Here is a 15,064-nt window from a genome sequence, read left to right on the forward strand (position 1 = left end):
AATTTTTAATGATAAGCACTGAAATCTCAATGTAAGTAGGGGAGAAAAGTTAAGGTATACATTATTATAATTGGTCTTCAATAAAAGTAATTGGGAATGTGTTGAAAAGGATCATTCAATTAGGAGAATGGAATTAAGTTATACTATTAAAATACACCTTTTATAAATGACTTTGTAAATGCTTCTTATGTAACACCATATCATAGAAACTGATTTTCTAATTTTCTCTATGTCTGTTTATATTTTAGTCCAGGCATTTGGAAGCACAGTTACAACTCGATTCATTAATTCTAAGCATGTTTAATTGCATGGTAATAAGGTTTTTAAGCACAAGTAGCCAAAATATGGAAACTTTGAAGAAAAAAATGAGTATTTATCTTAGAACTCTTCTAAGCACTTTCTGGAATAACTGTTTAACCCATTTACTGACTTAATGCAACTTTAAAAAATATTTTCTTTCATTACTGGTGTGATAAGCAGGAAATAGACCCACAAGTCCTATAATGCTTTAGTTAGTGAAATACTGATATTAACACAGATCTCTATGGAAGCATACATTTCCTTTAATATGCTACACATTTTAAAGAGTAGGAAAAAAAAAGGAGAACCAAGAGCTAATAGAATTTAATGCATTAGGAACTGTGTGAGAGTCTATTTATACTTAAGATAAAATTCTGTGTTAACCATTGCTTGTTTTACCTGATATATATACATATATATATCTGTACCCAAATGATAACTGCATTTAAATGCTATGTCACCAATATCATGGTGACAAGAACTTCTGTAAATGTAAACTAATGCAGCATACAAGGCAGCCAATCACTCTCATTTGCATTTACACCTTTAAACATATGCAACAATTCAGATACTATGATACACATAGAAAACTGATATTCGTAAATATAGTACTGAATAGAGTACTAAAGTTGAGAACACATTTCATGCAGGGTGCTTTTATTTCAACTTATTGTTAAATAAATAGAACATTTTTCTTATACAAATACTTCTGACTAATATGCAAAACATGAATGGATTAAAGATTTATTCTGGTACATATGTGCTTATACACAGGTATATGTGTGGAAAAAATTAAAAACAGCAATGCTTATTTCTTTAATCAAGACAGTTGTGTAAAGCAGAAATGTACAAAAGGAGGACCATATTTATCAAATAATTAAGTGATTCAGTTTTCAACAAATTTTCATTCAAACAATAATATAAATAGCCATATGTGGGGTGTACATGGGCTATAAAGAGGGTGCCGAGAGAAAGACAAATAGAGCTTAAGCTTTAAGCTGTTTATGCAGAGAGTAGACACAAAGGATGGTGTGGAGAGGAAGTTAGCTCAGGTTGTTTATGCTAAGATAAGATACTAAGATCAGGAGATGATGTCAGTGCATAAACATTTTGTAAATAGGGTGCTGTGGGATGGTCTGTATGTCAAATGTGTTGCTCTGATTGGTCAATAAATAAAACACTGATTGGCCAGTAGTCAGACAGGAAGTATAGGTGGGACTAACAGAGAGGAGAATTGAGAGAACAGGAAGGCAGAGGGAGACATGGCCAGCCGCCGCCATGACAAGCAGCATGTGAAGATGCTGGTAAGCCACAAGCCACGTGGCAAGGTATAGATTTATAGAAATGGAATAATTTAAGATGTAATAACTAGATAGCTAGAAGCCTGAGCCATTAGGCCAAACTGTTTAAATAATGTGTGTTTATTTTATAAGTGGGCTGTCGGACTGCCAAGGCTTGGTGGCACCCAGAAAGAAAAAACTCCAGCTACAGAAATGATTGGTCACTTCCTTCACCCTCTCCTAGAGTTCTGAGGATTTTGCTATAAAAGAGGCTTACTGCCTATCAATAAAGGAGTTCTTGCTTGACTTAACTCCCCACTGTGTCTGATTGTCTCCAGGTAAGAGGGAGGCTTAGTAAAGGGCCTAGCAGCTCACTTACCTTTCCTTGGTTCCAGGCTACCTCTTCACAGGTGACCTAAGTTCCCAGTGGGGCAGGACCCCACAGCCATACATGGGCATTTTAATCACTAGGTTCATAAGAATTTTTCCCTACTTAAATATCTTGAAACTAAAATAATTTGTGTTGTGCCCAGATCACAACCCCCAGAGAGACCACTGAAGACAAGCATGCTGGAATGCAAAAGCAAGGATTAACTTGGAATATCCAAAAGCAATACAAGCCTAGGCAGGGACTTCGTCCAAAACATCCATCACAGTGGAGGCTGGAGGAAGTCCCCACCTATCTGCAAGCTCAGTTTTTAAAGGGAAAAATCACAAGGTTACATCATTTAGGGGTGCTAGTACGAGTACAATTCTGATTGGCTCGCTTCTAGGGACTTTCTAGAAATCATGGCTTAATCTTACTTCTAAGGGAGTGGTTACCCACCACCATTTCTCATTGGCTGCCCTCAGGTGGGGACACTTCTGTGGTCAGTTACCCTGGAAACCAGGGAGAGAACATTCCATAGTCTGGCAGTCATTACCTCATGACTACCTTGTGACTCTGTACTTTTACACTTCCTGGTTTCTGGAATCAGGACTGACTTGTTTCAGTAAGTATTGGCCTATTCCTAGAAGGAGAAATCTTAGGCCTTAGTTTTTGGGTGAAAGTATTTGGTCTTATTTCTAAGATGGCTCATTTTGATCTCACACTTGAATGTCATGTAATAAGGTATAACACATCAATGGTGTTTGCTTTATTATATTCATTTTTACTTCATCAATAAAATATTTCAGTCTATACTATGATTAAAATGTATAAAACATGGATACATGAATACTTTTGTGCTAGTTTATCCTCCACTTATAACTCTCTCCTTGCATATTGGTTCTACATTGTTTCGTCTGGGGAAATAGATACAGGATGTTTTAGGTCTATTCCTAGCAGTGTACTTGAATGCTCGAACCCTTAGGGAAAGGCATGTAGATTACTTAGTCAAATCCTCTTATAAACATGATAATAAAACACGACTAACAATAATCTAGTCACATTAGGTGCTGAAAGTGTGCTTAAGACTCGAATCTTCTTACTGGTGTGCACTTCATTATATAAGAGGATTAGAAACAGACCTGATTTGAAATCATAGAGCTGATGAAGGATTACTTTCACAAATAAAAATCCTAGCACCAGCCATGAGAAACCTTCTTTGGAATGGTTGGTCAGGGTAGTACAAGAAACTTCCTAAACAATATAAACTATTGATGGAGTCCTTCATTGGCTCTCAGACATTGAAGGTATATCCCTATTCCTGAGGACACTGCATACGCAGGCCACAAAATTGTGATGATTCCAGCTACACCTGGCATGAAAACCTTCTTTCTGCAATGTATCTTCTAGAGGTCCCAAAAACTACTGTGCAAACTCTCAAAATCTGTCCTACTCAGCTTCAGAAGTTGTGAATCACAACAATGACCAGCATGTCAAGATATCTAGAAATGTACAATAAGTGACATTCCCTCCTTGATAGCATCTAACAGCACAGTAATTGGACTGAATTTCAGACAACAGGGAGGAAACCATGCCTAGTACTGGAAACATAGCTATTTCCCAGGGCAAGTAAGGTCATGGACTTTAGAAAAAGTCTGCTACTATCAATTTGCTAGACTAGCATATGTTCTTATTATATTCTTACTCTTATCTTTATAGTCACAGAAAAGTGTAGCACCCCCCCCCTTCACAAACAGACACCATTCACAGAACCTTCTCTTTACAGTAAGTAGAGACGATCACAGAAATAGTAAGTGGACACAATACACAGATCACGAGATCTTGGGGAACCAAGCCCCAATGGATACATCTAAAATCACAGCTCCTGTGTCAACGGCTTAGGGAATGTCTCATTAGAGGCAACCAAACAATGTAAGAGACAAAATATCAGGAAATCTGCTGTGAAAGTCTCTCCTAGAAATGACTACATAAACAATAAACATGCTAATGTGGAACAAGGAAATTTCATGAGTTTCTACCTTTAGACTAAATCTATACTCAACAAATGACTGCTGGGAGAGGGAGAATTAGCCACTCTCAGGAATGAGTCTCCTTAACTGGTTAACCAATACAAAGTTGTCAGGCACAAAAGCATACAGAAACACACACACACAGAAAAACAGAGATAGAGAGAGAGCAAGTGCATGCAACAAAGTTAGCAAATAGTATTTAGATATTTGTGCATCCATGTCTGTAACAATAATTGTAAAAAGAGGGGCTATCAATTTGAGATTGGGGAACAGCACAGGAGGGTTGCTAGACCATACCTGGGAGTATCTAGAAGGAGGAAAGGGAAGAGGGAAATGATGCAATTCTATTTTAATTTAGAAACATGTTAAATAAATATATAAATGGGTTACTTATAGGCCATGTAATTTGTTAAAGGAGACCTCTAAGAACAGACATATCATCTTTGGTCATAGCTAGAAGACTGTTAACTTTCCATGAAGGTTCTATGTTAATGGAGTCAGAGTGCACACATGGATGTTCCATGTTCACTGAGTCAGAGTGCATCCAGTTTTACCACAATATCCACAGGGGCTGGCTAGAGTTTCCTGAACTTCTACTTTCTATTGCAATCCATTTTGATATTCTTTAAAATTTGTAAAATCTGAAAGTTGCATGTTAAACATGTGCGTATTTTGGAAACCAGTATTAAGTTTCCTTGTTTTACTGGAGAGAGATCGCTTAGCCAGGACATTTGCTTTCTGTATCTTTTGACATAGGATGAGGAAACAAGACTACTGTGTACTGTTCATTGAAATTTTGGGGTGATACAATATCAATGTTTACCAGAATAAAAGGAAGAAAGAGAGAATTCACAGGTTTATATAATTAAAGAAAGACATTTAAGACTTTTGGTAATTATGTTAATTTCATTAATTAATACAATATGAGAGACCTGAAAGAATTTCTAATTCAGAAAAATAAATCCCAGGTGAAAAAACTCATGTACCTCATTGTAATGTATTTCATATATTTATAAGTAGTGTATATATACATATACATGAATATCTTCATGTGTGAGTACCAGAGAATATATTTTGCAACTAAATTTATATAAGGTACTAGAAAATCTGTTGAATAATTTTCTATCTTTGATAGAAAATTAAAAGCAATATGTAAATCACAATGTTTGACAGTATTATTTAATTAATACAATATTCAATATTTTTTCAAAAGAGAATTATTTAAATGTTATAGTAATATTCAATAGTAATTTTAACAGGTATGAATAAAAGAATTAAACCATTACCTTTATATTTCCACTGCCTTAGGAAAAGAGTTGCACATTTAAATGCATTTAAATGTCATTATCTTACAAAGAATAAATATAAAAGAGCATCACTTGTATTATTATTAAAAGCACTTGCACAGCAATGTACATAAATTCACTAACCTGTTTTAGGATCCACAGAGAAATAAGGTTGTCCTTGCAGGATACTGTAAACAACACGGGCACTGTTTCCATAGGTGGGGTCGTCTGCGTCTGTAGCTGTCACCTGTAGAACAGAGGTACCTGTGCATTCAGGAAAACAAATTTTAGTGCATGATGGCATTTAGCACATGACTCATTTGAACACAGTAAAAGAGTTTGTTTCAGTTTCAATGCATTACTCTAAATGACTATGTCCTATTAACTTTAATTCTTCTTTTAAGATTTATTTTTACATTTATTTGTATTTATGTGAATGTGTATCTGTATGTGGGTATATTCATGTGGAAGAGCAGGTGCCCACAAAGCCAAAAGATGGCATTAGATACCCCAGCACTGGAGTTATGGACAGTTTTGAGCTGCCCAACATAGGCATTTGGGAACTGACCTCAGGTCTTCTGGAAGAGCAGCCAATGATCTTGACAACTGAGGGAGCTGTTCAGCCCCTTGTAAATTACTTCTTAGGTTTGTGTAGTAGATATATTGCTTGCTTTCTGTCCATAGTATCAGTAACATGTAAACTCAAATAAAATACATGCTAGATGTTGTATTATGATTCCTTAAAAGATGACAACATTGAAAAAGTTCTTGATATTTTCTTAATAAGAATGGGCTTTTATTGATGACCTTAAATAAAGTAATATTGAGTATTTTGTTAAATCAAGAGTACAATGAGACTATGCAGTTCATGAGTTAAGAACATTCTTAATAACAACGATTAGATAGTGTGTTATAAAAGTGAGAAGATGGACAATGATATTTTCAGTGAAACAAACACTCAACCCATATTATATCATGTATTCATTAATTTATTTATTTTATATACCTTACTTGGTCTACTCAGTCTCAAACTACTATGATTGATTCAAACTTCATTTATTTTGTAACTCCTATACAATATGGACATAATTGTCTTTTAAAAACAAATACTAAAATAATTTTTGAAGAGCAGTCACTTTAAAGTAATTAATAAACATTACAATGTTTATTTGGGGATGTACTATCCTATTTTTTCTTTATACTTTGAGAATCATGTGTTCTGTTTTACATGGGAATTATTCTTAAGTTAAAATTATTCCCCAGCATATGACAGCCAACTATTAAGGGTTGTTCAACTTTATGATTAGTGGGTAAATACTTTACTCTAATAACAAAATTAACTTTAAAAATTATCTTATGATGAATACTTCACTACTAGAAAATATTATCTAACACTTAAAACTGTGTATCAAACAAAAACATTTCCACAACCAAAAGAGCCTTCATGGAATTTTGTATTAATTCTGGTTCTTGAATATAGAGTGGAATAATTTTCTGTTGTAAATTTTGCAAACATTTATTCTAATATCAGTCCACTTCAAATTTTTTATTTCCATGTTGAAATCCAAGCACAGAAATAATCAAAGCTGATTCTACGTCTCCAAGGGTTCCTAGAACTCCTGAGAGATTCAGTAAGTTCACTTGAAATTCTTTATTTGCAATGTAAGTGTATATAATTGTCTAATAATATAATAAAAATTTAAGATATATTTTGGTTTACACAAAGAGAATCTGAAATAAATATAGATGATTAAGACTAAGTCACATCTGCATCTTAAACTGTAGATTAGTGTAATACACTGGGAACTAAATCCTGGCAGTGGTTCAGAGAAACAGTTGATACAAACTCTAATGTGGAGAAATATGTGAGTGCAGCTGCCTTTTTAAAAAATAAATTCAGGGGGCTGGAGAAATGGCTCAGACGTTAAGAGCACTGGCTGTTCTTGAAGAGGTCCTGAGTTCTATTCCCAGCAACACATGGTGGCTCACAACCATTTGTAATGAGATCTGACATCCTCTTCTGGCATACAGGCAGAACAATGTATACATAATAAATAAATCTTTAAAAAAATATAAATAAATAAATAGATAAATAAATAAATTCATAATTGTACTATGACCCAGAAAATTGGGCTAAGGCATTTATGACAAGTAGAGAAGTATATTAATATACAAACATTTTATAAATATTTGTAGAACAATTCTTTGCCATAGTCTCATGCTGGAAATAGACCAAATGTCTTTCAGTGGGACAATCATTAAGCTGTAACACAATATAATATAGCATGTTACTCAATAAAGAAAGGAAAATGAATTGGCTACTCATACGTGCATTGACTTAACTAGATCTAAGTTTAAAAAGTAAATCTTGCATGATTTTTACATTGTATTATTTTGCTCATATGATGTTGAAAAGTATACTAGGACCATATGGTCTGCAGGTCGGGACAGAAGGAAGAAGGTTTGGCTTGAACTTATAAGAAGTGCAAATTCTACAATGCGAAAATGGTGAGGTATTTTGATAATGATGGTTCAGTGCAGGATGAACTTGTAGCCCCCAAACAACAAACACTCAGGTTGCAATAGACTATGAGGGCGAAGCAGGGATCAAGTGGCAGAAAATATATAAGAACATTGGACACTAAGTGTACTGAGGGAGAACATGGCCGTGAAAACGCGGATCTCAAGTTTGTACTTTCTGCAGCTGTGAGATGAAACGGTTCTGTAGGATGAGCCACCTGCTTTACAGAAGTGTGAAACACTGAAAAGGAAGAAATGGTAGCAGCCCTCATTGTTGACAGTTAAATCTTAGCAAGACTTAATCCCAGCACTCGGGAGGCAGAGCCAGGCAGATTTCTGTGAGTTCGAGGCCAGCCTGGTCTCCAAAGCGAGTTCCAGGAAAGGCGCAAAGCTACACAGAGAAACCCTGTCTCGAAAAACCAAAAAAAAAAAAAAAGACTCTAAAATTAGAAACCAAGAAGAAAACAGTGAATAATTTCCTATGATGTTTGATACCAGATACATTACTGAGTGAGGTAAACAAAAAAACATTGTCCATGTTGATTGAATTTGGTACAACTTAATATTTTGGGAGACTCATATACTCCTAGTTTTCTACTTGTTGATGTTTAAAGATAAATTAATGGATGAATTATATTGGTTATTTTAATGAATAACATTATTTTCCTTTAAAAGTTCATATGAAACAGATCAACTTTTTTTTTTACTTTTTTAAAATTGTTTCGTATGTGTTTTATGTACATACCACACAACATGTGTGGAGATGAGAAGACTTCTGATAGGTTTTTCCGTCAACATTCCTCTCACAGTGGAGTATGCAACTTCTTCATTCATACATATATTTAGTATATAGCTACATTGTGTGCATGATAAAAAGGAGAAAGTTTCTAAATTTTCAAATGAAGATATATAGAATAAGGTCCCCAATTGCACTAATCTGTCAGAATGTTGAAAGTGGACTTAATCTTCTCTGAGAAATATTTGGTTTTGATTAATACTTATTAAACCTACATCACATTCTCCAACTCACTGGCTTGTCATTAGAGAAATCCTGCCTAAGTGGATGGAAACATTTTCTGTTTGCCGAAGCATTTCTATGCAAAAGGGCAACTCTGGAAGTGCTGTATTCTGAGGTACATAAGCCATTTCCCATGCAGTATTGTCCTCTCAGTATTTCCTGTGGCACACACTTGCTCTTCTCAGTCTAGGGATTATTTCTCTCAGCTGATGTTTTATACAAATCTGAAAAGATTTAAATACATGAAAAAAGCTTTCAGAATATCTTTACAATATAACTTGTCTTTTTTTCCCTCTGGAGAATCCACCTTGTCACTCTCTTCGCTTGGCTTTTCTTTGTTCTGATGCTTTTTAAATTTTGTCAAGTTTCATATCAACGAGAAACATATGAGTGGACTTCTTTGAAAGTCCCTAAAGACCAATTTGAAATATTTAACAAGGCATTTTAATACCAAGCAAATACTCTCTGAGATTGCCAATTGCTACACATAATTTGTCAGAGTTCACAACTCTGTTAAAATCCCAAGAGAATCGAGGCTAAGCAAAACCTTTGGATAAAAATAAGCTGAAAATTTATGAAGGCTGAAAGTCTTCACTGAGGGAAGCTCTTAAGGCTTATGTCTCAGAAGACTTCCCCAGGATTTCAGGAAAAAACAAGACTCATCAACACTCTGTATAAATTTTGTGCTACACAGAAGACGAGAATTTCACTAACAGACTAATCACAGTGGACTTATAGTTGTTGTGGAATTCATTCACACTTTTTTCATTCAAATGTTATAACATTTTTATAACATTTTCAAAAGTATGTCTGAGATGACACTTAAGAAACATCTATGTTGAGTACCCACAGGAAAATCACTATAGGATCTGGCAAGATGGCTTAGATGGACATCTTGCTCACTGCCAAGCTTAATGACCTGAGATCTATTCTAACTCACATGGTGGAAAAAGAGAGGATCAAATCCCATAAATTGTCTCATGATATACTTATGATGCTCCATGTTCACATTCATGTGAAACACAGACATGTGCATGCTCATACACACACACACACACACACACACACACATACACACACACACACACACATACACACACACACACATTCAGTCTCTATTTCATTTTATGCTACTATGTGCCTAAATCATGGCTACTGTTTATTTTTAAATTTCATTTACATACTTATTGAATTATACAATGGGAAACTTCTCATTAGGCCAGTAAGTTTTCCATTCTCTTCTTTAAACTAAAAAAAGTAATCAGTGAAATGATATGTATTTCTTTAAAAGAATGTGGAAAAGTCATCCCTATAAGCTACTTAATTTAATAATGAAATCAGTATATTGAAAATGTTGTACCTAATGACATTTGCAAATATATGATATTGATCTTTATAAGGCTATACAGTTCAAACTCATCTATTCCGAAAAACATCTGTATATTCAGTTTCTCCACCCAGTCACAATTTCTTGTCTCTCCTCTTCCCTTGCCATTTTCTCTGATATATCCCTTCATGGAATTCCATTGCATTTCAGATGTATCTATCTGAACAAAGGTACATCTATTATCTAACTCTATAGACAAAAGACATTTGTAAATTCAAAATCCTTGAGAAAAAATCAAAATAACATATCATCTCCAAAAATACAAATCCCTTGATGGAAATAACTTGGACAAATTGACAAACAATTTAAGATAATGGTTATCACTATGTTAAAACAACTGATAAAAGACACAATCAAAGAGAAAAACAAAATAAGGAAGGAAATACAACACATGAGAATAGAATTTGACTTTATTTTAAAGAATATTTCAATTGAAAGTAGCAGGACCTGAAATGTCAAGAAACCAATTAGAAAACTCAGTGGAAAGCTTCACCAACAGAAAGGGTGGTGTTGAAAACAGAGTCAGGGATGGAACTCACCCACAGAATGGATCGTGTTGAAAACAGAGTCAGGGATGGAGCACCTGGCAGATCACTAACTTGAATGAAACAGTAAATATCAATATGAAATGAGTGGAAATGAGCAAGATTTAATACTCTACGAAAAGACTTAGTTTATGATTTATTGGTATCAAACAAGAAGAAAATGACAGTGAAGGGACAAAAAAAGTCTTCAACAGAAACATAGAGGAAATCTTTCCAGGTGTCCATAAGAGACAGACAGAACAGAACATAGACAAAACGAAAAATAATAATAAAAACAAAAAACTCTCCAGGCTTTATTAGAATTAAAACATTAAAACGGGGAATAGAAAGACAGTAATGAAAGCTGCCAGTGGGAAAAGTCGAGTCATCTACAAAGGATGCTTACTAGAATAACTCTGATTATTTCACAAAAACCTCAAAACCAGAGGGGTTGGGAAGATTTTCTGTAAATTCTGAGAGACCACCACTGTTCACCTAGACTATTATACCCCAAAACTATTAAATTTCAAGATAAGTTAAAACTTTCCATGATAAAAACAAATTAATTTATGATAACAAAGCCAAGTCTACAAAAAAAAAATAATTGAAGGAATACTTTAATCTGAAAAGAAAAATCAACCTACCCAAGGGTTCGTAGGGAAGAAATAAACTTACCAGTACAGTTACTCAAAAAAGATATGAAAAATACTCAAAAATCAATAAAACTACAGAAATTAAAACACACACCTCAGTACCTCTGACTAAAAAGACACACTAGCAGATTGGATGAGAAGACACCATCCATTTTGTTGTTAACCTCAAGAAACCCTTCAATACCAAATAAAGGATGGCTAAATGTATTCTAAGCAAATGAAACTAAGAAACAAGCAGACACAGCTATTTTAGTATCAGAAAAAAAAAATAACCTTCAAACAAAAGTTTGTCAGAACAATAGAAAGATTTCCATAGTTATTAAAGGCAAAATCTACCAACAAGACATTATAATCCCACAAAATAAACACCCCCTACAGAGGGGACCCAAATTCATACAAGAAGCAGTATTATATTGAAAATTGCAGCTTAACCTCAACATTATAATAGACAGTGATTTCAACACCCCATGGTATCCTGAATTACACAAGTCATCAAGAAACACCATCGCCAAAACAAAAATCTAAACATAGTAACCTAAAATTAAGTGGCCACATAAATAAAATGGATGCAATAGATCAATAGAACATGATATTCAAACACTACAGAGGACAAATAATTCTCAACAGTCGATGAGACTTTCTGCAAAATTGATCAAATATTAGACTATAAAATAGCATTATTTGAATGTAGGAAAATTGAAGTCGCATCCTGCATTCTATCTGAGCACAATGTAGTAAAGCAGATAAATTAAATTAATTGTAATAGAAACAACATGAGTTACACAACCTCTTGAAAACATAACATCCAACTACAAAGCACGGTTGAGTCAGGGATGAAACCAAGATGGAAATCTAAAAATTCATAGAACTAAATAAAAACAAAAGTGTATTACAAAATATGAGAAACAATACAGTTAGACCTCAGAGCAATTTAGAACATTAAGTGCTTACATAAAAAAAATTGAAATATCTAAAATTAATAACTTAATGATGCAACTGGAAATTTTGGGAAAATAAGAATAAATGACATCTAAAACCATACATGGGAAGAGATAATCAAAAGGAGGGCTGAAATTAATGAAACAAACAAAAATCCAAAGAATCAATGAAATGAAGGGTGATTGACAAGTTTAACTATAATTCAACTACACATTCTCAGATTTCAACTGAGTGAGAAATGAAGAACTGAGTAATTATAAGTTACTGCACATGAGGTTTCCCTTACATGCTTTGAAGTTTTGGTCACTGACTAAATCTACATATAAGCTTACTTATCTGCATATCATCTATTTATATATCTAATCTCCAAGGTAAGAAATATTGTCTTTAATTTGATTTATTTTAATAGATACTGCATACATAAAATAACAGTATCACTATTTTATACTTTTCTGTTCACTGTACTCCAAACATTCTAGATCACATAATTAAATAATGTAATCTCAGGTGGGAATTGTTCTCACATTCATCACAGAAAAAAAGAAACATCACATTTTATTAAAAAAAACCCAAGTAATTCATACCTAAGATGTGATAATAAATGGCATAATCTCAAATCTTTTATAGCATTTTTAATGCAGTGCATTGACAATAAAACACTAAAATAACAGTGTTGCTGGGACAGGAGGTTATGTGGTGGCCTCTTTCCCAGAGGAATATCAACTGGCAGCAGGAATATACCGGGAACATTGTACAGTTAGAGAGAGAATTCAAGACCTGATGTTTATAACCTCTCAATTATAGGTGCCACTTGTTCAGGTAACCGAAAATATGCTACATATAACTCTGACATATCTAATTTTGACAAGTCTCATATTATATTCCAAAATAAATACTTATCACAAAGATTTCAAAGTGAACTGAAAATCAGAAGGCAGCACACCAATAGTTGATAATGTATTGTAAAATTAAATTATAGAAGTGCTGACAGCATTGAAATGGAATAAAGGTAGGAAAAGCAGGCCGTGTGTGTGTGTGTCTGTGTGTGTGTGTGTAAGTGTGTGTGTGTGTGCGTGTGTGTGTGCGTGTGTGTGTGTGTAAGTGTGTGTGTAAGTGTGTGTGTGTAAGTGTGTGTGTGTGTAAGTGTGTGTGTGTGTAAGTGTGTGTGTGTGTGTGTGTGTGTGTGTGTCTCTGTGTTTGATAATGATGAGTGTTTTCTTAAGAGAGGCCTTGTAAATTCAAGAGCAAATATTGACTGGAAAAAGATCCTTGGAAACTTTAAGTTAAAACGTCAAAACAAGAAAGTGTTTATAACATCTCCCTTGAAAACAAAGAAAAAATACTTTCATTCTATTGTAGTGCCTCTAGTCTTCCTTTAATTTACTAACTTTTTAAGAAGTGTTTTCCACACTTTGAATGTTGGTAAATAAGGATGAATGAGAAAATATTTCAATTAACCAAGATGTCCATTATCAGAGAGAATAAAAATAATTACACACTTGTTATCACTAGGCAAGTCTTCTAAAGTCCTGTAAAGTTTTTGTGGGAAAACATTAAGTTAAATTTAAAATCACTAAAATTCAGTGAAGAATAAATCATTTTAATATGAAAACTAAACATTAAGCAAGGGATAGGTTTCATGGGCACAACTTCTTAGTGAACAATATTGAGGACCAGAGTACCCAGCAATCATGTAAATGGCTAGGCATGATGTTATATAAACATGGAACTCTGACACTTGGGGACAAGGCATGGAGAAAGGAGAAATGATGGGGCTTGTTTGATTCCAATAAGCTACAGGTTAATGAGAGATCTTTTTTTTTTCCAAATAATAAAACAAATAGTACCAGAGCAGACACTCTGTCTTTTCCTCTGTGCCCCCCACACACATGCAAGGGTGTTTGTTTACACACACACACACACACACACACACACAAATACACACACACACCCATATCCCCCTCTCATACACACACACACTCTCTCTCTCTCATACACACACGTACAATTTAAAATAAATAAAAAGGAAGGAAAATTAAATGTATCCAAGAGTTTGTCCAGTAAATCAATATATTGAGTAGATCTCTCCATTGCCATCAAATAAGTACGTAGCTTACCTTGAATTATTTCATACTTTATTTATTCTCTTTTATAATGGTTGTGCATGTGTGTTTATATATGTGTGTATGCGTGTGTGAATATCAGTTTTCTACAAAGAAGAGTGTATCCTCGACAATAATCTTTTATCACACATAAAGATACTACATATGGCTTTAATTTGAACTAGTTATGGCCCATAAAATGCCAAAAATATTTATTACAGTCAAGTATTTGTTGTTATAAGATTTTCAATTTCATCAAGGAATTCTAAGACTTATCTATTTCTAAAAAGGGAAAAGGAAAACAAAAAACTCAGCTTACCATAAAATCCAAACCACTGAATGAAAGAAAGAAACTAGTTTAAATTATTTGAGCCTTCTTAAATTTATAATTTAAAAATGTAATCATAAATAGGAAAAGATAAGATACATTATTACCAAATTCAGTTACCACACAATTTGCTCACATGTCCAAACAACGTCTTGCATATATTAAGGGTCTGTTTTTCTACAAAATTCTTTTTTTAGAATTTTAGAATGAGCAGCCATGAGTTAATAGAACAAATATTGAGAGAATATTTACTTCAAGTGAGGAGGTTACAAAAATTATCTGACTAAAATGAAGTAACGGTAGAACTCCTGAGGCTACTCTTCAAATATT

At 33.9% G+C, this 15,064-nt stretch overlaps 1 protein-coding gene across 3 annotated transcripts in view; it reads right to left on the reverse strand.

Moving 5' to 3' along the window:
* Cdh18 (cadherin 18) overlaps nt 1-15,064 on the reverse strand; it is a 255,064-nt gene that overhangs the window by 157,893 nt on the left and 82,107 nt on the right. For 2 of the 3 annotated variants that reach the window (XM_059276233.1, XM_059276232.1), the window contains exon 3: nt 5,408-5,527. The exons of the other annotated variant lie outside the window; for it this stretch is intronic. In XM_059276233.1, coding sequence (XP_059132216.1) covers nt 5,408-5,527 — 120 coding nt within the window. The remainder of the gene's footprint in view (nt 1-5,407; nt 5,528-15,064) is intronic. 3 annotated transcript variants of the gene reach the window in all.

The sequence above is a fragment of the Peromyscus eremicus genome, chromosome 11 (genome assembly GCF_949786415.1).
Source record: "Peromyscus eremicus chromosome 11, PerEre_H2_v1, whole genome shotgun sequence".
Taxonomy (NCBI): Eukaryota; Metazoa; Chordata; class Mammalia; order Rodentia; family Cricetidae; genus Peromyscus; species Peromyscus eremicus.